This window comes from Mytilus californianus, unplaced genomic scaffold, assembly GCF_021869535.1.
Source record: "Mytilus californianus isolate M0D057914Y unplaced genomic scaffold, xbMytCali1.0.p SCAF_2, whole genome shotgun sequence".
NCBI lineage: Eukaryota > Metazoa > Mollusca > Bivalvia > Mytilida > Mytilidae > Mytilus > Mytilus californianus.
The window spans coordinates 58,579,253-58,607,235 of NW_026262668.1; the positions used below are offsets into that span (position 1 = coordinate 58,579,253).

Below are 27,983 nucleotides of genomic sequence, written 5' to 3' on the forward strand. Positions count from 1 at the left end.
TCATCAGTGACGCTCGAATAAAAAAAGTTAAAAGGCTATATCAAGTACGAAGTTGAAGAGCATTGAGGACCCAAAATTCCGAAAGTATTTCTTTTGGAAGCGAATGTGTTCAGCAGATGGTAAATATACAAGATGCAAATTCCGTCACATTGAAAACGTCTGTTATAAAATTGTGTGGTGCGATTGCCAATGTGATAACTAGTATAGCTTATATCTGAACATGTAAAAATCACAATGAAAACGATCATATTTTATTTTTAATTAAAAAAAATATATGTAAAATACTTTTATGCGACCAGCGCAATGAACACTTAAATAATGAAGACCATGACAAATGCAAACATGTTACATATTACGATAGATCCGGTATTGTTTCCATCGTTTTGCTTTATATGTTTCAAAACAGTTGTATTTCATATGGTCTTCATATATAATATATGAAGGATATAAAAATATAATCGATACAAAAACAATTAAATAAATAAATTATAATATCAATATTCTTTAAAGCTATTCCACACAGCTAATATAAATTTCTCTTACAAAATTATCTTAACGCTTGATATATGGCTGAACTTGCCATATTTCATTACACATTTTAAATTGTCAAATACCAAAATGGTGAACAAAAGATTAGTATTTAAATATAAAAACCTTTTGACATATTGCATTGCTTAATGTTTGAAACAACACATATTCCTGTGATTTCCTATATGATTTTTACGAACAATAATTTTTCTTCAGATCATATTTTATACATCAAACTCTTCAGTATTTGTCATGCGCAAATCTGACTTCCATCGTTTCTGTTTCTTGTAGATGTATTTTTTTTTTCAGACAGTCACCTAAAAGGCTACCATACCACGCAACATTTGCTGCGTTCTTATAAATGGCTAATCCTTCCATGGCTGCAAAATATTATCTTGGAATTTTTTCTGACACACACGCAGTTATATGTGACCAGCACATTCGCAGTATCAGAGTCTTTGGTATACAATATTACACCAATGTATCTAATATTAGTATATAAAATCGAAATATCTTCTGCTGAATAAACTACTAGTATTCGATTCCAAAGCTTTAGGCATCGCACAGTCAGACTACTGATGTCTACAACACATCCCGGTCACAGAAATAAGTAGTCCGACTTTATGAGACTCATTTATCAGTAAAATATGTTCTGTATATCCTTGCTGTAGTTAGATTGTCGTTTGCTTTGATTTTCGGCTTGCAACTAAAACCCCGTCTTAGGCCGCAAAAAGCTTTCTACGGGTCGGGCGCCGTCCATTACATCCCATTCTCTATATGCACTAACTTCGTCGTTTTCACGCTCGTCGGATTTCATCATTAAGATGCATCTCCCATAAAGACATATCTTGTTCTTTGTTAGATCCTACAAAGTAAATATATTTTGTCACATCAATGTTTCCTTATTTGTGCAAATGGAGTTCAAGTTTTGATGAAATGGATGACTATTCTGAAATCCATATATTCCCAAATATCACTTTACTATCATTCTAATTTCCTGTCAACATTGGTCATGCTTTGAACTAGCAAACTTTTAACATTTGTTAGAATTGAATCTTCAAGTTATGAAACTGCCCGTGAGCCCCATCAATCGCGGACGGAAACGAAAATAAGAAATGAAAAAGAAAAAAAAATGAATTTCCACCATATCTGAACGTTTGTTTGACTCTAGTTTTCTATGTTGTGTTTTGTGTACTGTTGTTGTCTGTTTGTCTTTTTCATTTTTAGCCATGGTGTTGTCAGTTTATTTTCCACTTATGAGTTTGAATGTCCCTTTGGTATCCTTCGCCTCTCGTCTGAACGATGCAATCACCATCGTGGTTACCATCACAGTGGTTTAACTATCTTAAATACTTTTCTAAGTTCTAGCAAAAATTCTTTATTTGTTATACTTAAAAACAAATCTGTGCAAAGACGATTCTCATAAACGCAAGCGTTTTTGTTCTGGTTGTAGAAATCTTATATTATATACTGAGCTGAGATATGGATATTTTATTCTAAACGCGATCTTTTTCGTGTTTATCTAAAGATCCTAGTTGTAATTAAGGATGGTCATTTGAAGATGCTATTTTGATGTATTTTTCGTTTTTCATCATTTCAAAAGTGAAACCCTGCGATTTATAGACTTTGCATTACCTCAAGCCGAAAACATAAAAAAATATTCAAATCAGCAGAAGACTGACATCAAGAAGACAAAGCGTTTTATTTTCTTTTTAATTTCTTCTGAAATGCAAATGAAAGAAAAACAATGAGACTTACCGAGCGCTAACGGTGATGCACCACATTCATCTAACCCAAAAGGTGAACCTTGGTATCTCATATAATCTGGAATAAGTCTTGGTAAGAATACACCAGCAAATGGATTATCCATTGACCTGAATTGTAAAAAACGAAAGAATTAATAAAAATCAGTTTTACAAAATATCTATAGAACAATGTATGTACATCCGATGTTCTTTGGTCATTTTCTTAGCCATTTTTTTATGGACCCTTGTTATTCTGAGTAGATTACTGTTTGTTTCATTTTCTGTGTTTCTTTCATCTTTGACGGAATGTAGGAGTCATGTCACTTTTCTTGTATGATTTATAATGCTTACTCTGTGTCGTTATATTTGATACTAATAACATACATAGTTTGGTTGGACAAAAGTGTTTTTATTTTTTGCATCTTGATTTAATAGTATACTTCATAAACGGACCTTAGGAGTTTGACTCATGTTGTCACTGTATGCATGATTTGTTGTTTTTTTTTTGTTTAACGTCCAGCGGTAAATATTTTACACACATACAAAGCGAAAACACACCAATATGTAGGTTCTGCAAGTAGGTCCACCGGGCTGAAAGTCTGGAATTTCGAATGCCATTGGAAAATGAGTGTATGATTAATAAGGATGGACATTTTGCCTTGCAACTGTCCCCCTACGAACTCCTCAAAGAAATGTTGCAACGGTTCTTTGACGTTCAGAAAGTGTGGTGCTCTCCTTATAACGAGGCATTTAACTAGACGTAGCTGCGTATTTATACATCCCTCACCGCCAAACGGATGCCCTCTTTGGCTTTGGTTTTATAATGATTGATGAATGATAGAGAGAAGTTCAGCTGACCACATTTTATAGCCCATTCTACTATTTACTTTGTACAGGATACTCTTTTGATATCATACTAATCGAATGTCTCTACAAATTTGAAAAGAAATATTTGTTTTGACCTTACCATTTTTGCAGACTATGATTCATTTTCTGTAGTAAATCAGGTTTATGTAAATATTAAACAGTAGAACGTATAAGGATTTTCTTAGATTCTAATATTTGTTAAAGAACATTTGATCGAAAAAAATTTACATGCACAACGTATTTTTGGCGTTTTTTTTTAAATAAAAAAAATTATTTTACTAGTGTTTTAGTGTTATATCACAGTAAACACTGAACAAAAATCTTTCAAATATATCATTAGGAACTCTTTTTGAAATAAAATATATTCAATCGGATTGGTTTTTTTTTAGAATAAATACTCACATTTCAGAACTTGTTTCTTCGTCTTTTTCTGGTTCCCATTTCTTACGTCTTACACAAAGGCACCAGCAACAACACGCCATTGCAATAACTAATAATAAACCAGCTACTGCCGCTACTGGAACAACTATTCTCAATAAATCATCATCGGTTGCTGCTGCTGTCTGACAATTATTACCTGTGTAAGCTGTTGTACACCTGTAAAATAGTATGAAGAGTTTGTAAGAATTTCCACTGAGGTTGTGAGTTCTTTCCTATCGAAGGTCGGTGGTTCTCTGGTGGCACTCCGGCTTCCTCCGCCAATAAAAAGTAACCGCCACGAAATAACACAATGTGCTGAAAAAACACCAACCAATCAATCAATCCTTTACACATGTACCGAAAAGGTCGATCTAATCTGTTCACACTGTGATTGGTGTCTCCCTTTTCACATATTTGTATTACTTTAGAGTATTGTTCTCCAATAAAAAAATAAAACATATCATAATCATTTTTAAACTTTAATTATACTTGTAATTGCTCTGCTGCTTTGGAGCGTCATAATTAACAAATCAAAGTAAAGTATTGTATTGTATATGTACCTGCACTCCGGTTTATTATTTCCATTGACGAAACATTTGCCACCATTTAAACAAGTCTTCTGATGATCATAGAGAAAGCACGCGTCATCAAGTGGAACTATAAGGGGAAAAAATATAATAAAGGTAAAAAAAATAAGGGGGAAAAATACAAGTTATTATAAAACTGCTAGACTAATTGTTAATTACAACACCTATAATTGCTTATATCCACTTCATTCAACTCTTGTGGATAGTTGTTTCATTGTCTCATACAACATCTCCTTATTTTTATATTCAAGATCAGATCACCCCCTGGTTTTTGGTGGGGTTCGTGTTGAATAGATTTTAGTTATTTATGTTCTATTTTGTACACTGTTGTTTGTCTTTTGGTCGGTTTTTTGTCTTTTGCCGTGACATTGTCAGTTCGTTTACGACTAATGAATTTGATTATCCCTTTTATTATCTTTCGCCTCTCTCTCCTTCAAGTATCATTTTAAACATGAATTAACACAATTAAACATATTACTCCTAACAATTACCAAAAATACATAATAAAATAAATGATTTGATAAACATTTTTGTTAGATTATTGTTTTTGTAATAATTATATCAAAATAATGATTATTTTGTAATAAATATATTAATATAATGATTATTTTTGTTAGATTATCTTGTATACAAATGATTTTCAGTGAAATCGTTTGGCCAAATTCATAAAATCCTTTGCATGTGTATTTCATTGTTTGCTCCATAATTGCGATTGTACGTGTCTCTAAGATGGTGGTTAAATTGTGAAAATACGACAAACAAGTTTGTGTAAGCAAAGTATACCTTCAACTGTTAAGGCTCCTGTATCGGTTACCAATATAGTAGGAGGTGATTGTATCAACTTGACATTGCCACCTATAGACAGTCCGCCATTGTTCTTAATGGATTGCAGCAATGTTTGTCCATAAGCTCCTTGTGGAGATGTGTCTACAGTGTTGTTAGTTTTCACACGAAAATCCACTAATATTGTTCCATTAACAACACTGCAAATGAAATTATGTAACAATTCAGGTAAGATAAGATAAAAAAAAACTAATAAAAAATAACAGGCTCATAATTATATACATCAGACACGTGTTTCTTCAACAAAAGACTCATACTTATATACGCCAGACACGCGTTTCGTCAACAAAAGACTCTTCAGTGAAGCTCGAATCAAAAAAGTTAAAAAGCTAAATAAAGTACAAAGTTGAAGAGAATTGATTTCTAAAATTTCCGAAAAGTTTTGCCAAATACAGCTGAGTTAACTTATTCCTGTGGTAGAAAATCCTTAGTATTTCGAACAATTCAAAGTTTTATATAGATGTCCTTGATTACAGATCAAATGACATATTACATTTTATGTTGATTAAAGTAACTACAGTAAAATATATTAATGCTCAAATATAAAAAATGTCAATATTTACCTTATATTCAGAATTGATATTCCATTATATCCTGGGTCCGACTTGAAAATATCTTTAAGCTAGAAAAAAATATATATGAAAGTATAACACATATTTTTAAATTATATGTATCAAGTATAAATGTATCAAACTAACATTGAAAAGTGCCTCTGAAATGAGTTGGTTCTGTACGAACCAATGCATAAACGGAGTGCTATATTTTATCCAAGATTTGTTGCATTAATCAGTAAAAATGTCTAAAAAATTGTTTATTTTGAAATACATAGACTGCTTATTTAAAATCGTTTATTTTCGTGCGCCCGAAACGCTTTTCTGGAGATATCTTATGAGGAACGATCAAAAACCCCAAAATTTGAAAGCCAAGGATGCATAAGTTTACCTCATGTTTCCATTGTGTGGCATAATCATCATTAAAATCCATTAGAATATTTACTAGTCTGTATTTACATGCGCAACATGACGGGTGTCACATGATCTGCTTAACCCTCCGGAGTACCTGAGATCACCCCCGGTTTTTGGTGGGGTTCGTGTTGCTCAGTCTTTAGTTTTCTATGTTGTGATTTGTATATTGTTGTTTGTCTTTTGATCGTTTTTCTTTTTTTTTGCCATGGCACTGTCAGTTTTTTTTTCGACTTATGAGTTTAAATAGCCCTTTGGTATCTTTCATCTCTCTTTTAAATGTTTTCAATTTATGGATTTTTAGACTCACTTTGGATGCTTACAAATTTTGTAGAAAAGTGTTGTGTCAATCTTAAAGTCGGCAGTTTTAAAATGGACGGTCGGATTATCAATGTATTTGAATGAGGAACTTACACAGGTGTTTAGACTTGATGTTTTGTTCGGCATTTACTCATTTTAATATTTTACTTACCCCTGACAATAAATTCTGATATTCTGTAGAAGATGGATTGTTATACACAGAAGGGTCAGAAGCTGCATCGTCTACAAATGAAACTCGGAAAGAGACTCCTGTTGTATTTGTAGTAACTGTTGTAGCTTCTGTAGTCTCAACTATAGTCTGTTCTGCAGTTGTAGTGGGAATTCCTGTAGTGGTTAGTTGCTCAGTTGTAGTGGGCATTCCTGTAGTGTTTAGTTGCTCATATGTAGTGAGACTTCCTGTAGTGGTTAGTTCCTCAGTTGTAGTGGGAATTCCTGTAGTGGTTAGTTGCTCAGTTGTAGTGGGAATTCCTGTAGTGGTTAGTTGCTTAGTTGTAGTGGGAATTCCTGTAGTGGTTAGTTGCTGTTCTGTTATGGTAGGAACTTCAGTGGTAATAGTTCGTTCTGATGCTGTAGTTCCAGTCTGTGTTGTGACTGTAACTTGTTCTGTTGTGGTAGGAACATCAGTGGTAACAGTTTTTGCTGATGCTGTAGTTCCAGTCTGTGTTGTTACTGTAACCTGTTCTGATGTGGAAGGAACGTCAGTGGTAACTGTTTGTTCTGATGCTGTAGTTCCAGTCTGTGTTGTGATTGTAGCCTGTTCTGTTGTGGTAGGAACGTCAGTGGTAACAGTTTTTGCTGATGCTGTAGTTCCAGTCTGTGTTGTGACTGTAACCTGTTCTGTTGTGGTAGGAACATCAGTGGTAACTGTTTGTTCTGATGCTGTAGTTCCAGTCTGTGTTGTGACTGTAACCTGTTCTGATGTGGTAGGAATGTCAGTGGTAACTGTTTGTTCTGATGCTGTAGTTCCAGTCTGTGTTGTGATTGTAACCTGTTCTGATGTGGTAGGAATGTCAGTGGTAACTGTTTGTTCTGATGCTGTAGTTCCAGTCTGTGTTGTGATTGTAGCCTGTTCTGTTGTGGTAGGAACGTCAGTGGAAACAGTTTGCTCTGATGCTGTAGTTCCAGTCTGTGTTGTGACTGTAGCCTGTTCTGATGTGGTAGGAACATCAGTGGTAACATTTTTTGCTGATGCTGTAGTTCCAGTCTGTGTTGTGACTGTTACCTGTTCTGATGTGGTAGGAACGTCAGTGGTAACTGTTTGTTCTGATGCTGTAGTTCCAGTCTGTGTTGTGATTGTAGCCTGTTCTGTTGTGGTATGAACTTCAGTGGTAACAGTTTGTTCTGATGCTGTAGTTCCAGTCTGTGTTGTGATTGTTGCCTGTTCTGCCGTGGTAGGAATGTCAGTGGTAACAGTTTGTTCTGATGCTGTAGTTTCAGTCTGTGTTGTGATTGTTGCCTGTTCTGCCGTGGTAGGAATGTCAGTGGTAAAATTTTGTGTTGATGCTGTAGTTTCAGTCTGTTTTGTGATTGTAGCTTGTTCTGTTGAGGTAGGAACTTCAGTGGTAACAGTATGTTCTGATGCTGTAGTTCCAGTCTGTGTTGTGACTGTAGCCTGTGCAGTTGTGGTAAGAATGTCAGTGGTAACAGTTTGTTCTGATGCTGTAGCTCCAGTCTGTGTTGTGATTGTAGCCTGTTCTGTTGTGGTAGCAACTTCAGTAGTGAATGTTTTAGTTTCGATGGTTGTTTGACCTACTCTGGTAGTTTGTTCAGCAGTTGTGCTTTGAGCTTCAGTGGTTGTTTGATCTACTGTTGTTGATTGTTCTACAGATGTAGTGAAAGCTTCAGTGGTTGTTTGCTCTACTGTTGTAGTTTGTTCAGCAGTTGTGGTTTTAGCTTCAGTGGTTGTTTTATCTACTGTTGTTGATTGTTCTACAGGTGTAGTTAAAGCTTCAGTGTTTGTTTGACTCACTGTTGTTGTTTGTTCTACAGTTGTAGTATGAGGCTCAGTGGTTGTTTGATCTACAGTTGAAGTGTGTTCTATAGTTGTAGTTTGAGCTTCAGTGGTTGTTTGATCTACTGTTGTTGATTGTTCTACAGGTGTAGTTTTAGCTTCAGTGGTTGTTTGATCTACTGTTGTAGTTATAGGCTCGGAAGTGGTTTGATCTACTGTTGTGGTTTGTTTATCAGTTGTAGTAAGAGCCTCAGTGGTTTGACTCACTGTTGTTATTTGTTCATCAGTTGTAGTAAGAGCTTCAGTGGTTGTTTGATCTACTGTTGTCGTTTGTTCTACAGTGGTAGTATGAGGCTCAATGGTTGTTTGATCTACAGTTGTTGATTTTTCTACAGTTGTAGTGAAAGCTTCGGTGGTTGTTTGACCTACAGTTGTTGATTTTTCAGTAGTTGTAGTTGGTGCATCTGTGGTTGTTTGATCGACAGTTGAAGTTTGTACTGCAGTTGACGTAAGAGCTTCAGTGGTTATTTGATCTACTGTTGTTGTTTGTTCCTCAGTTGTAGTTTGAGCTTCAGTTGTTGTTTGATCTACTCTTGTAGTGTGTTCATCAGTAGAAGATAGAGCTTCAGTTGTTGTTTGATCTACTGTTGTTGTTCGTTCTGCAGTTGTAGTTGGAGCTTCAGTGGTTGTTTGATCGACAGTTGAAGTTTGTACTGCAGTTGAAGTAAGAGCTTTAGTGGTTGTTTGACTGAATGTTGTTGTTTGTTCTGCAGTTGTAGTAAGAAGATCGGTGGATATTTGTTCTGCAGTTGTAGTTTGTCCTGCAGTCGTAGTAAGAGCTTCAGTGGTTGTTTGATCCTCAGTTGTAGCTTGTTCTGCAGTTGTAGTAAGAGCTTCAGTGGTTGTTTTTTTTTCTACTGTTGTTGTTTGTTCACCAGTTGTAGTTGGAGCTTCAGTGGTTGTCTGATCTACAGTTGTAGATTGTTCTACAGTTGTAGTTAAAGCTTCAGTGGTTGTTTGATCTATAGTTGAAGTGTGTTCTATAGTTGTAGTTTGAGCTTCAGTGGTTGTTTGATCTACTGTTGTTGATTGTTCTACAGGTGTAGTTTGAGCTTCAGTGGTTGTTTGATCTACTGTTGTAGTTATAGGCTTGGAAGTGGTTTGATCTACTGTTGTGGTTTGTTTATCAGTTGTAGTAAGATGCTCGGTGGTTTGACTCACTGTTGTTGTTTGTTCATCAGTTGAAGTAAGAGCTTCAGTGGTTATTTGATCTACTGTTGTAGTTTGTTCTACAGTGGTAGTATGAGGCTCAATGGTTGTTTGATCTACAGTTGTTGATTGTTCTACAGTTGTAGTGAAAGCTTCGGTGGTTGTTTGATCTACAGTTGATGATTTTTCAGTAGTTGTAGTTGGTGCATCTGTGGTTGTTTGATCGACAGTTGAAGTTTGTACTGCAGTTGAAGTAAGAGCTTCAGTGGTTATTTGATCTCTTGTTGTTGTTTGTTCCTCAGTTGTAGTTTGAGCTTCAGTTGTTGTTTGATCTACTCTAGTAGTGTGTTCATCAGTAGAAGATAGAGCTTCAGTTGTTGTTTGATCTACTGTTGTTGTTCGTTCTGCAGTTGTAGTTGGAGCTTCAGTGGTTGTCTGATCTACAGTTGTTGATTGTTCTACAGTTGTAGTGAAAGCTTCGGTGGTTGTTTGATCTACAGTTGTTGATTTTTCAGTAGTTGTAGTTGGTGCATCTGTGGTTGTTTGATCGACAGTTGAAGTTTGTACTGCAGTTGACGTAAGAGCTTCAGTGGTTATTTGATCTACTGTTGTTGTTTGTTCCTCAGTTGTAGTTTGAGCTTCAGTTGTTGTTTGATCTACTCTTGTAGTGTGTTCATCAGTAGAAGATAGAGCTTCAGTTGTTGTTTGATCTACTGTTGTTGTTCGTTCTGCAGTTGTAGTTGGAGCTTCAGTGGTTGTTTGATCGACAGTTGAAGTTTGTACTGCAGTTGAAGTAAGAGCTTTAGTGGTTGTTTGACTGAATGTTGTTGTTTGTTCTGCAGTTGTAGTAAGAAGATCGGTGGATATTTGTTCTGCAGTTGTAGTTTGTCCTGCAGTCGTAGTAAGAGCTTCAGTGGTTGTTTGATCCTCAGTTGTAGCTTGTTCTGCAGTTGTAGTAAGAGCTTCAGTGGTTGTTTTTTTTTCTACTGTTGTTGTTTGTTCACCAGTTGTAGTTGGAGCTTCAGTGGTTGTCTGATCTACAGTTGTAGATTGTTCTACAGTTGTAGTTAAAGCTTCAGTGGTTGTTTGATCTATAGTTGAAGTGTGTTCTATAGTTGTAGTTTGAGCTTCAGTGGTTGTTTGATCTACTGTTGTTGATTGTTCTACAGGTGTAGTTTGAGCTTCAGTGGTTGTTTGATCTACTGTTGTAGTTATAGGCTTGGAAGTGGTTTGATCTACTGTTGTGGTTTGTTTATCAGTTGTAGTAAGATGCTCGGTGGTTTGACTCACTGTTGTTGTTTGTTCATCAGTTGAAGTAAGAGCTTCAGTGGTTATTTGATCTACTGTTGTAGTTTGTTCTACAGTGGTAGTATGAGGCTCAATGGTTGTTTGATCTACAGTTGTTGATTGTTCTACAGTTGTAGTGAAAGCTTCGGTGGTTGTTTGATCTACAGTTGTTGATTTTTCAGTAGTTGTAGTTGGTGCATCTGTGGTTGTTTGATCGACAGTTGAAGTTTGTACTGCAGTTGAAGTTAGAGCTTCAGTGGTTATTTGATCTGTTGTTGTTGTTTGTTCCTCAGTTGTAGTTTGAGCTTCAGTTGTTGTTTGATCTACTCTTGTAGTGTGTTCATCAGTAGAAGATAGAGCTTTAGTTGTTGTTTGATCTACTGTTGTTGTTCGTTCTGCAGTTGTAGTTGGAGCTTCAGTGGTTGTCTGATCTACAGTTGTTGATTGTTCTACAGTTGTAGTGAAAGCTTCGGTGGTTGTTTGATCTACAGTTGTTGATTTTTCAGTAGTTGTAGTTGGTGCATCTGTGGTTGTTTGATCGACAGTTGAAGTTTGTACTGCAGTTGAAGTAAGAGCTTCAGTGGTTATTTGATCTTCTGTTGTTGTTTGTTCCTCAGTTGTAGTTTGAGCTTCAGTTGTTGTTTGATCTACTCTTGTAGTGTGTTCATCAGTAGAAGATAGAGCTTCAGTGGTTGTTTGATCGACAGTTGAAGTTTGTACTGCAGTTGAAGTAAGAGCTTTAGTGGTTGTTTGACTGAATGTTGTTGTTTGTTCTGCAGTTGTAGTAAGAGGATCGGTGGATATTTGATCTGCAGTTGTAATTTGTTCTGCAGTTGTAGTTTGTCCTGCAGTCGTAGTAAGAGCTTCAGTGGTTGTTTGATCCTCAGTTGTAGCTTGTTCTGCAGTTGTAGTAAGAGCTTCAGTGGTTGTTTGATCTACTGTTGTTGTTTGTTCACCAGTTGTAGTTGGAGCTTCAGTGGTTGTCTGATCTACAGTTGTAGATTGTTCTACAGTTGTAGTTAAAGCTTCAGTGGTTGTTTGATCTACTGTTGTTTGTTCTGCAATTGAAGTTGGGGCTTCAGTAGTTGTTTGATCTATTGTTGTTTGTTCATCAGTTGTAGTTGGAGCTTCAGTGGTTGTTTGATCTATCGTTGTTGTTTGTTCTGAAGTTGAAGTAAGAGCTTCAGTGGTTGTTTGATCTATCGTTGTTGTTTGTTCTGAAGTTGAAGTAAGAGCTCTAGTGGTTGTTTGATCTACTGTTGTTGTTTGTTTTGCAGTTGTAGTTGGAGCTTCAGTGGTTGTTTGGTCTATAGTTGAAGTTTGTTCGGCAACTGAAGTAACAGTTTCAGTGGTTTTTTGATCAATTGTTGTTTTTTCAGTAGTTGTAGTTAGAGCTTCAGTGGTTGTTTGATCTACTGTTGATGTTTGGTCTTCGGTTGTAATTACAGGCTCGGTAGTTGGAGCTGCAGTGGTTGTTTGATCAACAGTTGAAGTTTGTAATGCTGTTGAAGTAAGAGCTTCAGTGGATATTTGATCTGCAGTTGTAGTTTGTTCTGCAGTTGAAGTTTGTTCTGCAGTTGTAGTATGAGCTTCAGTGGTTGTTTGACTCGCTGATGTTGTTTGTCCTACAGTTGTAGTTAGAGGCTCAGTGGTTGTCTGTTCTACAGAAATAATTTGTTCTACAGTTGTAGTAAGAGCTTCAGTGGTTGTTCGATCTACTGTTGTTGTTGTTTGTTCTGAAGTTGAAGTTGGAGCTTCAGTGGTTGTTTGATCTACTGTTGTTGTGTGTTCATCAGTTGTAGTTTGACCTTCAGTGGTTGTTTGATCTACTGTAGTTGTTTGTTCATTAGTTGTAGTTGGAGCTTCAGTGGTTGTCTGATCTACAGTGGTAGTTGGAGCTCCAGTGGTTGTTTGATCTGCTGTTGTTGTTTGTTCTGCAGTTGTAGTTGGAGCTTCAGTGGTTGTTTGATCTACTGTTGTTGTTTGTTCTGAAGTTGAAGTTAGAGCTTCAGTAGTTGTTTGATCTACTGTTGTTGTTTGTTCATCAGTTGTAGTTGGAGCTTCAGTAGTTGTTTGATCTACTGTTGTTGTTCGTTCATCAGTTGTAGTTGGAGCTTCAGTTGTTGTTTGATCTTCTGTTGTTGTCTGTTCATTAGTTATAGTTGGAGCTTCAGTGGTTGTCAGATCTACAGTTGTAGTTTGAGCTTCAGTGGTTGTTTGATCTGCTGTTGTTGTCTGTTCTGCAGTTGTAGTTGGAGCTTCAGTGGTTGTTTGATCTACTGTTGTTGTTTGTTCTGAAGTTGAAGTTAGACCTTCAGTGGTTGTTTGATCTACTGTTGTTGTTTGTTCTGAAGTTGAAGTAAGAGCTTCAGTAGTTGTTTGATCTACTGTTGTTGTTTGTTCATCAGTTGTAGTTGGAGCTTCAGTTGTTGTTTGATCTTCTGTTGTTGTTTTTATTGCAGTTGTTGTTGGAGCTTCAGTGGTTGTTTGGTCTATAGTTGAAGTAACAGTTTCAGTGGTTTTTTGATCAACTGTTGTTGTTTGTTCAGCAGTTGTAGTTTGTTCTGCAGTTGTAGTAAGAGCTTCAGTGATTGTTTGACTCGCTGTTGTCATTTGTCCTACAGTTGTAGTTGAAAGCTTAGTGGTTGTCTGATCTACAGTTGTAGATTGTTCTTCAGTTGTAGTTGGAGCTTCAGTTGTTGTTCGATCTACTGTTGTTGTTTGTCTTGCAGTTGTAGTTGGAGCTTCGGTGGTTGTTTGGTCTATAGTCGAAGTAAGAGCTTCAGTGGTTGTTTGATCTACTGTTGTTGTTTGTTCTGCAGTTGTTGTTTGTTCTGCAGTTGTAGTTGGAGCTTCGCTTGTTGTATGATCGACAGTTGAAGTTTGTTCTGCAGTTGTAGTTAGAGCTTCAGTGGTTGTTTGGTCTACAGTTGAAGTTTGTTTTGAAGTTGATGTAAGAGCTTCAGGAGTTGTTTGATCTACAGTTGTAGTCTGTACTGCAGTTGTAATTAAAGACTCAGTGGTTGTCTGATCTGCAGTTGTAGTTTGTTTTACAGTTGTAGTTGGAGCTTCCGTGGTTGTTTGATCTACTGTTGTTGTTTGTTCTGAAGTTGAAGTAAGAACTTCAATGGTTGTTTGATCAACAGTTGTAGTTTGTACTGCAGTTGTAGTTTGTTCTGCAGTTGAAATAAGAGCTTCAGTGGTTGTTTGACTGATTGTTGTTGTTTGTTCTGCAGTTGTAGTAAGAGGCTCAGTGGATATTTGATCTACAGTTGTAGTTTGTTCTGCAGTTGTTGTTTGTTCATCACTTGTAGTTGGAGCTTCAGTGGTTGTTTGATCTACTGTAGTTGTTTGTTCAACAGTTGTAGTAAGAGGCTCAGTGGTTGTCTGATCTACAGTTGTAGTTTGTTCTTCAGTTGTAGTTGGAGCTTCAGTGGTTGTTCGATCTACTGTTGTTGTTTGTTCTGAAGTTGAAGTAAGAGCTTCAGTGGTTGTTTGATCTACTGTTGTTGTTTGTTCTGCAGTTGTAGTTTGTTCTGCAGTTGTAGTCAGTGCTTTGCTGGTTGTTTGATCGACAGTTGAAGTTTGATCTGCAGTTGTAGTTGGAGCTTCCGTGGTTGTTTGATCTACTGTTGTTGTTTCTTTTGAAGTTGAAGTAAGAGCTTCAATGGTTGTTTGATCTACAGTTGAAGTTTGATCAGCAGTTGAAGAAAGAGTTATAGTGGTTGATTGACTAGCTGTTGTTGTTTGTTCAGCAGTTGTTGTTAGAGCTTCAGTGGTTGTTTGGTCTACTGTTGATGTTTGTTCTTCCGTTGTAGTTAGAGGCTCGGTAGTGGTTTGAATTACTGTTGTAGTCTGTTCTGCAGTTGTAGTTAAAGTCTCAGTGGTTGTCTGATCTGCAGTTGTAGTTTGTTTTACAGTTGTAGTTGGAGCTTCCGTGGTTGTTTGATCTACTGTTGTTGTTTCTTTTGAAGTTGAAGTAAGAACTTCAATGGTTGTTTGATCTACAGTTGAAGTTTGATCAGCAGTTGAAGAAAGAGTTACAGTGGTTGTTTGACTAGCTGTTGTTGTTTGTTCAGCAGTTGTTGTTAGAGCTTCAGTGGTTGTTTGGTCTACTGTTGATGTTTGTTCTTCGGTTGTAGTTAGAGGCTCGGTAGTGGTTTGAATTACTGTTGTTGTTTGTGCTACAGTTGTAGTTAGAGGCTGAGTGGTTGTTTTGTCTACAGTAGTTTGATCTACAGTTGTTTGATCAACAGTTGTAGTTTGTACTGCAGTTGTAGTTTGTTCTGCAGTTGAAGTAAGAGCTTCAGTGGTTGTTTGACTGACTGTTGTTGTTTGTTCTGCAGTTGTAGTAAGAGGCTCAGTGGATATTTGATCTACAGTTGTAGTTTGTTCTGCAGTTGTTGTTTGTTCATCACTTGTAGTTGGAGCTTCAGTGGTTGTTTGATCTACTGTAGTTGTTTGTTCAACAGTTGTAGTAAGAGGCTCAGTGGTTGTCTGATCTACAGTTGTAGTTTGTTCTACAGTTGTAGTTGGAGCTTCAGTGGTTGTTCGATCTACTGTTGTTGTTTGTTCTGAAGTTGAAGTTAGAGCTTCAGTGGTTGTTTGATCTACTGTTGTTGTTTGTTCTGCAGTTGTAGTTTGTTCTGCAGTTGTAGTTGGTGCTTCGCTGGTTGTTTGATCGACAGTTGAAGTTTGATCTGCAGTTGTAGTTGGAGCTTCCGTGGTTGTTTGATCTACTGTTGTTGTTTCTTTTGAAGTTGAAGTAAGAGCTTCAATGGTTGTTTGATCTACAGTTGAAGTTTGATCAGCAGTTGAAGAAAGAGTTATAGTGGTTGATTGACTAGCTGTTGTTGTTTGTTCTGAAGTTGAAGTTAGAGCTTCAGTAGTTGTTTGATCTACTGTTGTTGTTTGTTCATCAGTTGTAGTTGGAGCTTCAGTAGTTGTTTGATCTACTGTTGTTGTTCGTTCATCAGTTGTAGTTGGAGCTTCAGTTGTTGTTTGATCTTCTGTTGTTGTTTGTTCATTAGTTATAGTTGGAGCTTCAGTGGTTGTTTGGTCTACTGTTGATGTTTGTTCTTCGGTTGTAGTTAGAGGCTCGGTAGTGGTTTGAATTACTGTTGTTGTTTGTGCTACAGTTGTAGTTAGAGGCTGAGTGGTTGTTTTGTCTACAGTAGTTTGATCTACAGTTGTTTGATCAACAGTTGTAGTTTGTACTGCAGTTGTAGTTTGTTCTGCAGTTGAAGTAAGAGCTTCAGTGGTTGTTTGACTGACTGTTGTTGTTTGTTCTGCAGTTGTAGTAAGAGGCTCAGTGGATATTTGATCTACAGTTGTAGTTTGTTCTGCAGTTGTTGTTTGTTCATCACTTGTAGTTGGAGCTTCAGTGGTTGTTTGATCTACTGTAGTTGTTTGTTCAACAGTTGTAGTAAGAGGCTCAGTGGTTGTCTGATCTACAGTTGTAGTTTGTTCTACAGTTGTAGTTGGAGCTTCAGTGGTTGTTCGATCTACTGTTGTTGTTTGTTCTGAAGTTGAAGTTAGAGCTTCAGTGGTTGTTTGATCTACTGTTGTTGTTTGTTCTGCAGTTGTAGTTTGTTCTGCAGTTGTAGTTGGTGCTTCGCTGGTTGTTTGATCGACAGTTGAAGTTTGATCTGCAGTTGTAGTTGGAGCTTCCGTGGTTGTTTGATCTACTGTTGTTGTTTCTTTTGAAGTTGAAGTAAGAGCTTCAATGGTTGTTTGATCTACAGTTGAAGTTTGATCAGCAGTTGAAGAAAGAGTTATAGTGGTTGTTTGACTAGCTTTTGTTGTTTGTTCAGCAGTTGTTGTTAGAGCTTCAGTGGTTGTTTGGTCTACTGTTGATGTCTGTTCTTCCGTTGTAGTTAGAGGCTCGGTAGTGGTTTGAATTACTGTTGTTGTTTGTTCTACAGTTGTAGTTAGAGGCTCAGTGGTTGTTTGGTCTACAGTTGTTTGATCTACAGTTGTTTGATCTACAGTTGTAGTTTGTTCTGCAGTTGTAGTTTGTTCTACAGTTGTAGTTGGAGCTTCAGTGGTTGTTCGATCTACTGTTGTTGTTTGTTCTGAAGTTGAACTAAGAGCTTCAGTGGTTGTTTGATCTACTGTTGTTGTTTGTTCTGCAGTTGTAGTTGGTGCTTCGCTGGTTGTTTGATCGACAGTTGAAGTTTGTTCTGCTGTTGTAGTTAGAGCTTCAGTGGTTTTTTGGTCTACAGTTTTAGTTTGTTTTGAAGTTGAGGTAAGAGCTTCAGGAGTTGTTTGATCTACAGTTGTAATCTGTTCTGCAGTTGTAGTTAAAGACTCAGTGGTTGTCTGATCTGCAGTTGTAGTTTGTTTTACAGTTGTTGTTGGAACTTCCGTGGTTGTTTGATCTACTGTTGTTGTTTCTTTTGAAGTTGAAGTAAGAGCTTCAATGGTTGTTTGATCTACAGTTGAAGTTTGATCAGCAGTTGAAGAAATAGTTTCAGTGGTTGTTTGACTAGCTGTTGTTGTTTGTTCAGCAGTTGTGGTTAGAGCTTCAGTGGTTGTTTGATCTACTGTTGATGTTTGGTCTTCGGTTGTAGTTAGAGGCTCGGTAGTGGTTTGAATTACTGTTGTTGTTTGTTCTACAGTTGTAGTTAGAGGCTCAGTGGTTGTTTGATCTACAGTTGTTTGATCTACAGTTGTAGTTTGTTCTGCAGTTGTAGTTTGTTCTGCAGTTGAAGTAAGAGCTTCAGTCGTTGTTTGACTCACTGTTGTTGTTTGTTCTGCAGTTGTAGTGAGAGGCTTAGTGGATATTTGATCTACAGTTGTAGTTTGTTCTGCAGTTGTTGTTTGTTCATCAGTTGTAGTTGGAGCTTCAGTGGTTGTTTGATCTACTGATGTTGTTTGTTCAACAGTTGTAGTAAGAGGCTCAGTGGTTGTCTGATCTATAGTTGTAGTTTGTTCTACAAGTGTAGTTGGAGCTTCAGTGGTTGTTCGATCTACTGTTGTTGTTTGTTCTGAAGTTGAAGTAAGAGCTTCAGTTGTTGTTTGATCTACTGTTGTTGTTTGTTCTGCAGTTGTTGTTGGAGCTTCAGTGGTTGTTTGATCTACTGTTGTTGTTTGTTTTGCAGTTGTAGTAAGAGCTTCAGTGGTTGTTTGATCGACTGTTGTTTGATCTACTGTTGTTGTTTGTTCTGCAGTTGAAGTTAGAGGCTCATTGGTTGTTTGATCTACAGTTGTAGTTGGTGAATCGGTTGTTGTTTGATCCAATGTTGTAGTTTGTTTTGAAGTTGTAGTTGGAGCTTCAGTGGTTGTTTGATCTACTGTTGTAGTTCGTTTTGCAGTTGTGGTTTGAGCTACAGTTGCAGTTTGCTCTACAGTTGTTGTTTGTTCTGCAGTTGTTGTTTGTTCTACAGTTGTAGTTGGTGCTTCGGTGGTTGTTTGATCTTCTGTTGTTTTTTTATCTACTGTTGTTGTTTGATCTAATGTTGTAGTTAGAGCTTCGGTGGTTGTTTGTTCTGCAGTAGTAGTTAGAGCTACAGTAGTTGTTTTACTCACTGTTGTTGTTAGTTCTACAGGTGAAGTTAAAGGCTCAGTGGTAGATTGATCTACTGTTGTAGTTGGTTCTACAGATGTTGTTTGAGCTGCAGTGATTGTTTGATCTACTGTTGTTGTTTGTTCCTCAGTTGTGGTTTGAGCTGCAGTTGTTGTTTGATCTACTGTTGTAGTTTGATCTGCAGTTGTAGTTTGAGCTTCAGTGATTGTTTGTTCTGCAGTAGTAGTTAGAGCTACAGTGGTTGTTTGATCTGATGTTGTAGTTTGTTCATCAGTTGTAGTAAGAGCTTCAGTGGTTATTTGATCTACAGTTGTTGTTTGTTCTGCAGTTGGAACTGTTGTGGTAGGATCTTCGGTTGTAACTATTGGTTCTGATGTTAACGTTGTAGGCTGTGTTGTTATGTTAACCTGTTCTATTGTGGTTGGAACGTCAGTAGTTACAGTTTGTTCTGATGCTGTAGTAGCAGTCTGCGTTGTTATGTTAACCTGTTCTATTGTGGTTGGAACGTCAGTAGTTACAGTTTGTTCTGATGCTGTAGTAGCAGTCTGCGTTGTTGTGTTAACCTGTTCAGTTGTTGTAGGAACTTCAGTGGTAACAGTTTGATCTGATGCTGTAGTATCAGTCTGCGTTGTTGTGTTAACCTGTTCAGTTGTTGTAGGAACTTTTGTGGTAACAGTTTGATCTGATGCTGTAGTATCAGTCTGTGTTGTTATGGTAACCTGTTCAGTTGTTGTAGGAACTTTTGTGGTAACAGTTTGATCTGATGCTGTAGTATCAGTCTGTGTTGTTATGGTAACCTGTTCAGTTATTGTAGGAGCTTCAGTGGTAACAGTTTGATCTGATGCTGTAGTATCAGTCTGCGTTGTTATGTTAGAAGTTGGTAAATAAGTCGTATCTATTTGTGGTGTAGTTGTAGCAGCCAAAACGAAGTCATCTTGAATGGCCGATACCAGAAATATTATGCCCCAAGTTGTTTTCATGTAAGTATTTATCTACAATAAAAAATTAAATCATTTACAACATGAAAATGAGCGTTATAATTTTTAGTACTATCAAAACTAGAATAGAACACGATGGGGTATATGTTAATGAGACAAAAGCCAAAAAAAAAACATCTTGAGGTGAAGATATTGTTTTTAACAATAGACAAGTGTATTATAAACGATATGACAAGCTATAAAAAGCATAAAGTGCTATGCTAAAATCTATAAGTTAAATTTTTAGATCAGACAGTACCTGTACAAATTTTGAAGATTTTCTCCTTTAAAACGTTTATTGCGCCTTTACTCATTGATAACATTATAAATTGACATCATTTCTGATTTTGGGTTTTTATCTATGTGTTTCAATCTATTACCCGCTGAAACAAAGGTGGCGATTTCAAAATTTTAGTTTCATTTTCCCGGGTTTTATGCGTATGTCTTTAGTCAAGGATCAGCTGTTCAGCTGCCTTTTTTCAATAACTGACTTTCTAAAACTAAACTATTTGAATTACAGAAAAAAAAACAGTCAAATATACAAGACAACCACCAATGAGATTCTTGACGTAAGACATGCAAGTTAATTTACTCCACCTATCTCTGTATCTTTATTGGTAGTATACACCAATGAGACAGCAACACACCGACAAAAATTCAAAACAACAAAAGACTAGAGGTCAACAATAGACAATTATCTATATTATATCAAGCTATAAATTGCTTTGCGTCTATGAAAATTTTAAATATATTCAGTTACGTATCAAGGAGTGCTTGTAGTTACTGAAAGTAAGGATCAGAAAACTGACTGAAACTACTGATATAAAATCCTGCCGTCCTACAATCTGGTATCAGTGGATGTACTTCGGAGTAAATTTAATACAGCAACGTCATAAGCGAGGGTCTGGATGGGAGTCCTTCTTTTCTGTATTCTTTATTTGTTTATGCCATTTTTCTCTATTCTTTATACTTTTGGCCCATTATTCTCTATTCTTTATATTAATGCACCTCAGTATTCTTTTTTTTTGGCCCATTTTTCTCTATTCTTTATATTTTTGGCTCATTATTCTATATTCAGTAAACCCCGATCCACACCCTCATAAACAGTATAGGAAGACACGATCTTAGTAATGCCAACCCTTGCGGTCATAACAATTTCGAGTACGGTCGATTATCGTACTCAGACTCAGAAGTCAACACATCAAAACACTCGATTTGGTGTTTTGAGCACAAATTTTGTACTCCGAGTACTGAGTAATTTTTTATGACCGAGAGCCCAAGAATGCAATTGTACAGAATTTCAAAGCAGAAAATATAATAAATGAAACATTTCAATCTTTTTCAAACATAACTTAATAAATTGATGAATTAGTCTTCATAATGAAATATTCAATATAATTTTTGTTTGAATATATGTTTGAATACATAAAGTAAGATTCAGGTGCTTCTCAATTTCAATCACATGTAACCCAGAATTTTAATACGACATATTTAGAAAACGTTGGATTATTATAAGATCCTTAAAATATGGTTTATAATTCTCATCATGGTGACATTATATCAACCTATACAAAAATTAATGACATTTTGAACTCGAATACAAAATTAAGTAATTTTTCACTTCATATGATATGAACTCCACCCTAAAACGTATAATGGATATTGTAGAACTTAATGGTGCATGTAACCGTAAAAGTACTCGTTGATTTCGGTTTTTATTTGAATTATTGACAATTTAAATTCCTTCATGCCACTGCTTTGGCTTTATAGTACTTGCATCAACAAGTTCTCTGGAATCTATTTATTGTGAAAATAGGATAGTCGAGATTTTTTATTCTTGGGTACTATTTTAAGAAGCATTAACTTTATTCTGATATTTGTATTTTCTATATTTTTTTAATGCTCCAGAAAACTTAATATCGAATTATTTCATGTTGACTAAATGTGAACTTTTCTTGAAGGGACGCCCAGGATACGAGGTTCCGTTCCCGTCGAAAAATTCTAGTTTGTAGCTTATCAAAGAACAAACAATGTCGTATTTATACCTGTCTTATCATCAAGACTTGTTTTTACTAATTTGAAGTTTTCATTTGTATCATTTATTCTCACTGTCAAATTGATACGACAAAATTTTACAAGAAGTCAAATGTAGATACATGTACATTTATCATGATTTAATTAATTACTATAAACTCAGGAACGAGTTATTTTATAAAGAAATCTTTAAAAAAGTAAAAGATTTTGAACTAGAAATTCTGCCATTGATAAAGGGCGTTAAGGATGTTCTGAAGACAATGTCCACATTAACCATTTTTACATTTTCAAGTTAAAATAAGACCCCTCCATTAATTTAATTAAACATTCAAAAATGCACATTGATTTATTGGTTGTTGTTTCCGTAACGCCCAGTGGCAAATATTTCATATTCAGTTTGAGAACAAATCTACAATAAATCCAATAGGTATGTTGTATAAAGTGGGTCGACCGGAATAAGCATTATAAAGGGCGGGAATTTCGACTTCCACTGGAAACGAGGGTATGATAGAGACGAGTCGGTAGAGTGGATAGATGTTGGGACTGTGTCTTGCAACAGGCCATCAACAGACCACTGAAAGAGTTGTCCGAATGTTTTTCTAACGCACAGAGAGCCTGGCACTCTCCATACACAAGGCATCGTTTATAATGTTCACATTCCGACTGGACGTGCTTGTGTACTTGTACATCCATAAAATCAATTATATATTTTTTTTCTGGAATCATTCATAAAATTTCAGATATATGAAAAACCATTCATAAATATTTGTTTGTATTTACGTACAGTGAAGACCCGAGATCGCTTATCCAAGATTCAAGTCAAATAAACATTCTGTATAAAGCATTCTTTGTATGTTTCCGATAGATTTAATTTGAAAAAGAGTCTAAATTATGAACCTTCACATACTGAATATACCCATGATTTTAGATAAAATGATGTCAGCGTGTATCCCGGTCAATACCCTTGATATCTTATTTGTTACAAGTTTTATGAAATAAAAAATAACAGTACTGCCGTTTCCTAAACATCAATTGGTCTTCAAATCACAAGCACTTGTCTCTTGTTTTTTCATCTCTCTTTATACCTTAATGTAACACTAAGATGTATAGGAAAACAAATTTCAGACAAGTGCTTGTGCTTTAAATCTTTGAAATAAGCAATAGTTAATATCTTTCATCTTAAGAGTAGCCTATATCATGATTGTTCCAAAAAATATGTGACCAGTTATTTTGAATACAAATGTTGTGCAAGCATAGTCTCTATATAATCAGTTTTAGTCTAAACATAAACTTGAAGAAATTAAATTTAAAAGCGATGTTTCCATCCAACATGGTATGCTTATTTCGTAAACAAAGGGTACACGTTTAAGATGTGTCCTTCTGGATCTTTATTATTATTTTCGGATTGCTTGATTAACGTATTGACTTAAGAACACCTCTGTCGTTGAAGCTTGAATTAAGAAAAAAGATTTTTATCAATATTTCTAATATTTTTCAACACGAAGTATATCAAAATAATTTTATTTTAATTTTTGCCCTTTTTTATGAATATTGCGCTAAAATGCATTTTTCTTACACTGCAGATTTTGCTGCTGTATGTGAGCTATTATGTAAGTTCATGGTCGGTAAGAAAAATAATTTTACTAACAACAAATTTCAAAGTACAGTAGTGTTATCTTCAGTCCCTAACTTAGAAAACATCAGTTTTATCTTGCTCTGAATTGTTATTATGCAATACCGTTGTAATACAAATAAATGTTTTGATATTTAGAACGTTCACCTAATCTGACCCAGTCAATGGGATATTTTAGCGCGCCAATCAATGGTCTCGGCTACACTGTTTTGCACATGATTCTATTTGATTTTTTTGTATTTTCTTCATAGATCGGGGCATGAAAGAAAGGCGTAAGTTTTATCTTGGTTAAGCTCGCAACAGTTATGTAATTTGTCCAAACTAGAAAACTCTTCGTGTTTTGTTTATTGAGAATTGTTTTCCATTTGGTGATCACTAGTAAATGTTTTTAAGGCTAGTCTAAATTGGCTGTTCGTCTCTGGACCAATGTTTTGTACCCTGATTGTCTGGGTGACCGTAGCCGCGGCGGTGTAGGGTCGTGCATTTTAACCTTGTAATACACTTGGTTGAAGGTCGTATAATAACCTTCACACTATAAAACTAAGGAGATGTGTTATGATTGCCAATTGCAATGACACAACTATCCACCAAAGTTCAAATGAAGTGGATGTAAGCAATTATAGGCAACCGTACGGCCTTCAACAATGAGAAATCCCCATGCAGTATAGTCGGCTATAAAAAGCCCCGACATGAAATTATGAAACAATTCAATTCAGAAAATGAACGGCCTAGTTTTTAACTAAACGATTTACGAAAAAAACAAATATGACAGACATGAACCAACAACAACCACTGAACTACATGCTCCTGACTTGGAACAGACACATACATAATGTGACAGGGTTAAACATATTTGAAGGCGCCAACCCTCCCCTAACCTGGGACAGTGGTGTAACAGTACAACATAAGAACAAACTATAAAAATCAGTTGAAAATGGCCTAACTCATCAGATCGATACAAAACAGAAGAACATCTAACTAAAACACAGACCGGACGTGATATTTATACATCTCTCACAACAAAAAAGACACAAAATACAGAACTGAGAGTCCTCGCAGTTACCGACGAGTCTATTTTAATGAAATTGTGTTGATCGGTTGTCTAAATTATATTTATAGTAAACAGCGTTAAAATTAATTTTGAAAAGGAAAAAAATAGAAAAGTAGAAAAAAATATTCTTAAACAAAATAAATAGTTACGATGAAAACAGCAAATTGTTGTCTTTACAAAAAAATGAAGTCCAGTTCGGATAGAAAATCATATTTGTATTCTTGTTTTCTATAAGAAAATGCTCCTCTGAGCTTAAAGTTAGTATAAAAATCTGAAAATAGTGAAGGGTCGATTTTATCAAATTCCTAGAAACGATTTATCATATTGTCATTTGCTGGAGGACGAAAAGCACTACCTCCTTGACTGTAAAACTATGAAATACCTTTAAGAAAATTAATATACTTCGTCTTCATACTATTCACTGTATTTTTCTCCAAGAAGAAATATTTAATCTTGCTACTGGCTCCTTTATAAAACAGTCATTAGAACTGAGGACAGAAGTCTCTAAATTTTTCATTTATTCATTCTATATCAATCGAAATTGGCCATTTCTTTGTTTTAGCTTATTGTTTGTCCCCAACACCTATATGACTGTAAGGCAATTAAGTATTATTATTTATAATAATAGTATTCATCACAATTCTACTTTTATTCAAAGGTATATTCATTTGTCATTTGGCGAGATGGCTAAATAATTCGAGATATTTGTAAGGACGTGTTTCTAAAGGTGTGGAGTCAACAGCCGAACATTTTTTTGGTCGTAAACCAAACCTTAGTTTGACAAATCCTCCATAAAGTAAATAAGTTGTAATGAATTGATTTTAAGTGCATATTAGGTAATAAAATGATACACGCAACAAAAAACTATTTGCCTTAAAATTGTTAGAATAAGTTATTTAAATAAGTTTGAATTGTTAAAGAATATATAAATCGTGGGATTACTTTACAAATGTTTTCTTTTTTATTGGTGTCTATGTAAAGCTTAAAATGCTTTTAACTTTGTCATTCAAAAACACTTAGAAAGACATATATTCAAGGCTGTAAGAGCTCAGTAAAATTCTCATGAAATACATAACTAATCTTTCCATTTCTCGGATCAAACTTATTATAGTCCCTTTATAATCTGCCACTTACAAAAGTATTTAAACACATACAGTTAACATGGGAATGGAACGAAACATCACAAAATTACATCATATATACCATAAGTGGTTGTGCACCTCTTCTTTAATTGGTGTATCGAATTATTATTATTACTATTTATTTAGAATGATTCTCGGGTTTTCAATGGTAAAAAAGGGACTTTACTACTAAATATGATATTGGGAAATTTTCTACAGTTCACATTGGAGTCGAACCAAACAAGAATTACGACGTACCGCTTGCAATTGGGAACGATTTTGTGGGTTCAACGAACAAAATGTAGAAATTTGTTCAATCAAAATCTATAGTTTTTTTCTTAAGATGGAACTAGTATCGAAAGAATTACCTATACTGCATTTAGTTGCGCACTTGTTTTCCTTTTTATATCCGATTGATTTATAGGGGTGGCTTAAAACAAAAATGAAACACTTCATATCTTTATAGGAAAGTTTGTCACTGCAAAATCCTTTCGATTTTACATTGGAATTCAACGACTTTTGAGATAATTGTCATTATTTTCTTGCATTTTAAGATGAACTTTTATTTAAAAGTATGTTTCCTTTATCCCTATTAATTCAGGAGGCACACACATGTGTCTGTGTCATATCTTTATAGAAAGAACACTTCATTTTATATCATTTTTTTGTGAAAGCAACCGTTTTAATTGATACCTAGTGATGTAATTAAATTGATAGTCTTTGTAACATTTTCTGTTTCATATTTATATGCACACATTTTTATTTTCGTTTTTTAAAAGCATAAACACGAATACAAATGTAGATAAAATGAAATCCTAGACACATGTAAAATTGCAGATACTCTTGAAGTCTTGTCAAAATTTAACAGGAATTGTGCCAGCTTGCGCGTTTATACATTGTTTTTTAACTAAAGGCTTAATTATAGGTACAAATTAACTACAAAGTTAAAAGTCCAAAATCAATGACATCTTCTTATTACTTTTATAAAATATTGATTCCAGGAATCAAGGATTTGTATAGTGACTATACAAATCCTTGCAGAAATCTTACATTATTGAACAGACAGGACAATTACAATCTCCATTTTTGTCATATTGTTTATTGCCTATAGTTGAAAATCGTGTTTAGTGTCTAAAACCAATGAGGTAAACTTTTTAAATAGTTCGCACAGTGATCTCTGATAGCTTTAGGTCGCTCATTGTCGGGTTGCTGCACCTCACTGACTTTTCAATCTCTCTATGAATTGTCATTATAGAATGAATACTAGTTATTATCGGATGATGACTTAAGCACCCGAATGATTTTATAATGATCACCTTAACACTTAACTAATCATTTTCAAAGATTCCTTATATTTTGATTTCAAATGTTACGCCATAGAAAGCCTTTTAACATGTTACGTTGTATATGTAATCATTTCAGTCATCAAGCATATTTGCATCAGTAACTGGCCAGTTACCCGTTCGATGTGATATGATTCCTCAATGTAATCGCACAAAAATATGAAGAGTTTTCAAATACAGTTCAATCTATAACAAGTCAGACATTAAAATTAATGATATTCTACAAGTATTAACAAACAAAATAATTAATATCATATTCATATTTTACGAGGACCGAAAACGATGAATTCGTCTGGGTGATGTCAAGTAGTGCATGCATTGAACGAAAAAACCGGTGCTGGTACGTACAAAAGTTTTGGCCTGCTTCCGTTCATTTCAAAGTTACACCTATCTTCAGAACACGACATTACTGATGGTATATATAATAGGTCTCAGAGGTGGATTAATGGGGAGAGGGGCGCTCCCCGTTATGAAGTTACATGCACGGCTAATGCATGAGACTTTGTCTTAACAAATATATAGATATATCTAAACATGAATAAAAGTAGATGCGGGTATGAACTATTCAGACAGCAACCGGAAGACATACTATTGACCAAAAGACATCTAGAGGTCAACATACAGACTTCAGCAATAAATAGGTTTCTATACAATATGTCAAGCTCCAAAAAATCCAAAGTTTTCATTTTCTAAGCACATTTCTTATGAATATATTCTTTCAATTCCAAGAGGAATCGTTATGGTAATCAATATTTAAATAAAATCCAGTACCACTAATTAGGTTCATGCAAGTTTCAATGAATTTTTAATTGCAAGTAGAATGTTAACTTGATTAATCTTATTTTCACTTTATAAGAACAGTTATCAATCGATTCTATAATGTGATAAGAGTATCAAGGGAGATAGGGTTGGTTGTCAATATCCTGATCCCTGATCAAGCATTTTCTCCATCAGTAAAAAAATGTTCTTTTTTGTTTGTTTGCTCATTGAATAAACCAAACATGTCCACATCTGTGTTTTTGATATCCCTTTTTCAAAAAATAATTTCATAGCTTCTGTCCTTAAAAATGCTTTTATACCAGTATGTGCTGACGATACAATTCAAAATGCACACAGACGGTAATAAAAATAAAGAAGCACGGGATAAAAAAGTGTTCAACGAAAAATTGATATTATTTGCGTATTGCTTATTGGACTAAATTCTCAAAGTGCAGCCAGAGGCAAAAAATTGTAAATATAATAGGACAAAGTAATACATGAAAATTTAAAATAAGTAAGATCAGCATCAAAGTAGTTCGTGATGTTAAATGTAAAACTGCAAAAATACGTTTGTTATTAAAAAGTAATGTTAATGTTGATTTATGGAGCAATATACCGAATTAATTTTCAACACATTAATAAGATTCCACCATAACTTTTTAAATAGAGACTCACCATTCTATGGTCATTGGTAATTGGTTTCCGAAAAGTTTGTAAGAAATTTCCTAAAGTTACACTACTAAGTACGAAAAATAAAGAATGAATGAAAATTAATTTGGTTTGTGGACCCCATGATATAAACAAGTTATGTTATTGA

The 27,983-nt window shown here is 35.2% G+C and overlaps 1 protein-coding gene across 23 annotated transcripts; it reads right to left on the reverse strand.

Annotated features, from left to right (window-relative positions):
* Positions 1-244: 244 nt before the first annotated feature.
* On the reverse strand, positions 245-27,904 carry LOC127730101 (mucin-17-like). 23 transcript variants are annotated; one of them, XM_052238208.1, is made up of 12 exons: positions 27,842-27,904; positions 18,812-19,240; positions 13,033-18,733; positions 12,529-12,726; positions 7,262-11,847; positions 6,425-7,183; positions 5,554-5,612; positions 4,931-5,130; positions 4,121-4,217; positions 3,543-3,737; positions 2,287-2,402; positions 245-1,393 (listed from the first exon to the last, which is right to left on the reverse strand). In XM_052238208.1, exons 1-12 carry the CDS (start codon positions 27,842-27,844, stop codon positions 1,326-1,328), a joined length of 12,411 nt encoding a protein of 4,136 aa, XP_052094168.1. In that variant the 5' UTR covers positions 27,845-27,904; the 3' UTR covers positions 245-1,325. The 23 variants fall into 23 exon arrangements, with proteins under 23 accessions (XP_052094168.1, XP_052094167.1, XP_052094166.1 ...); XM_052238207.1 differs by having other exon boundaries at positions 7,262-11,655; positions 12,328-12,726; XM_052238206.1 differs by having other exon boundaries at positions 7,262-8,076; positions 8,650-12,726.
* Between the last annotated feature and the right edge of the window lie 79 nt (positions 27,905-27,983).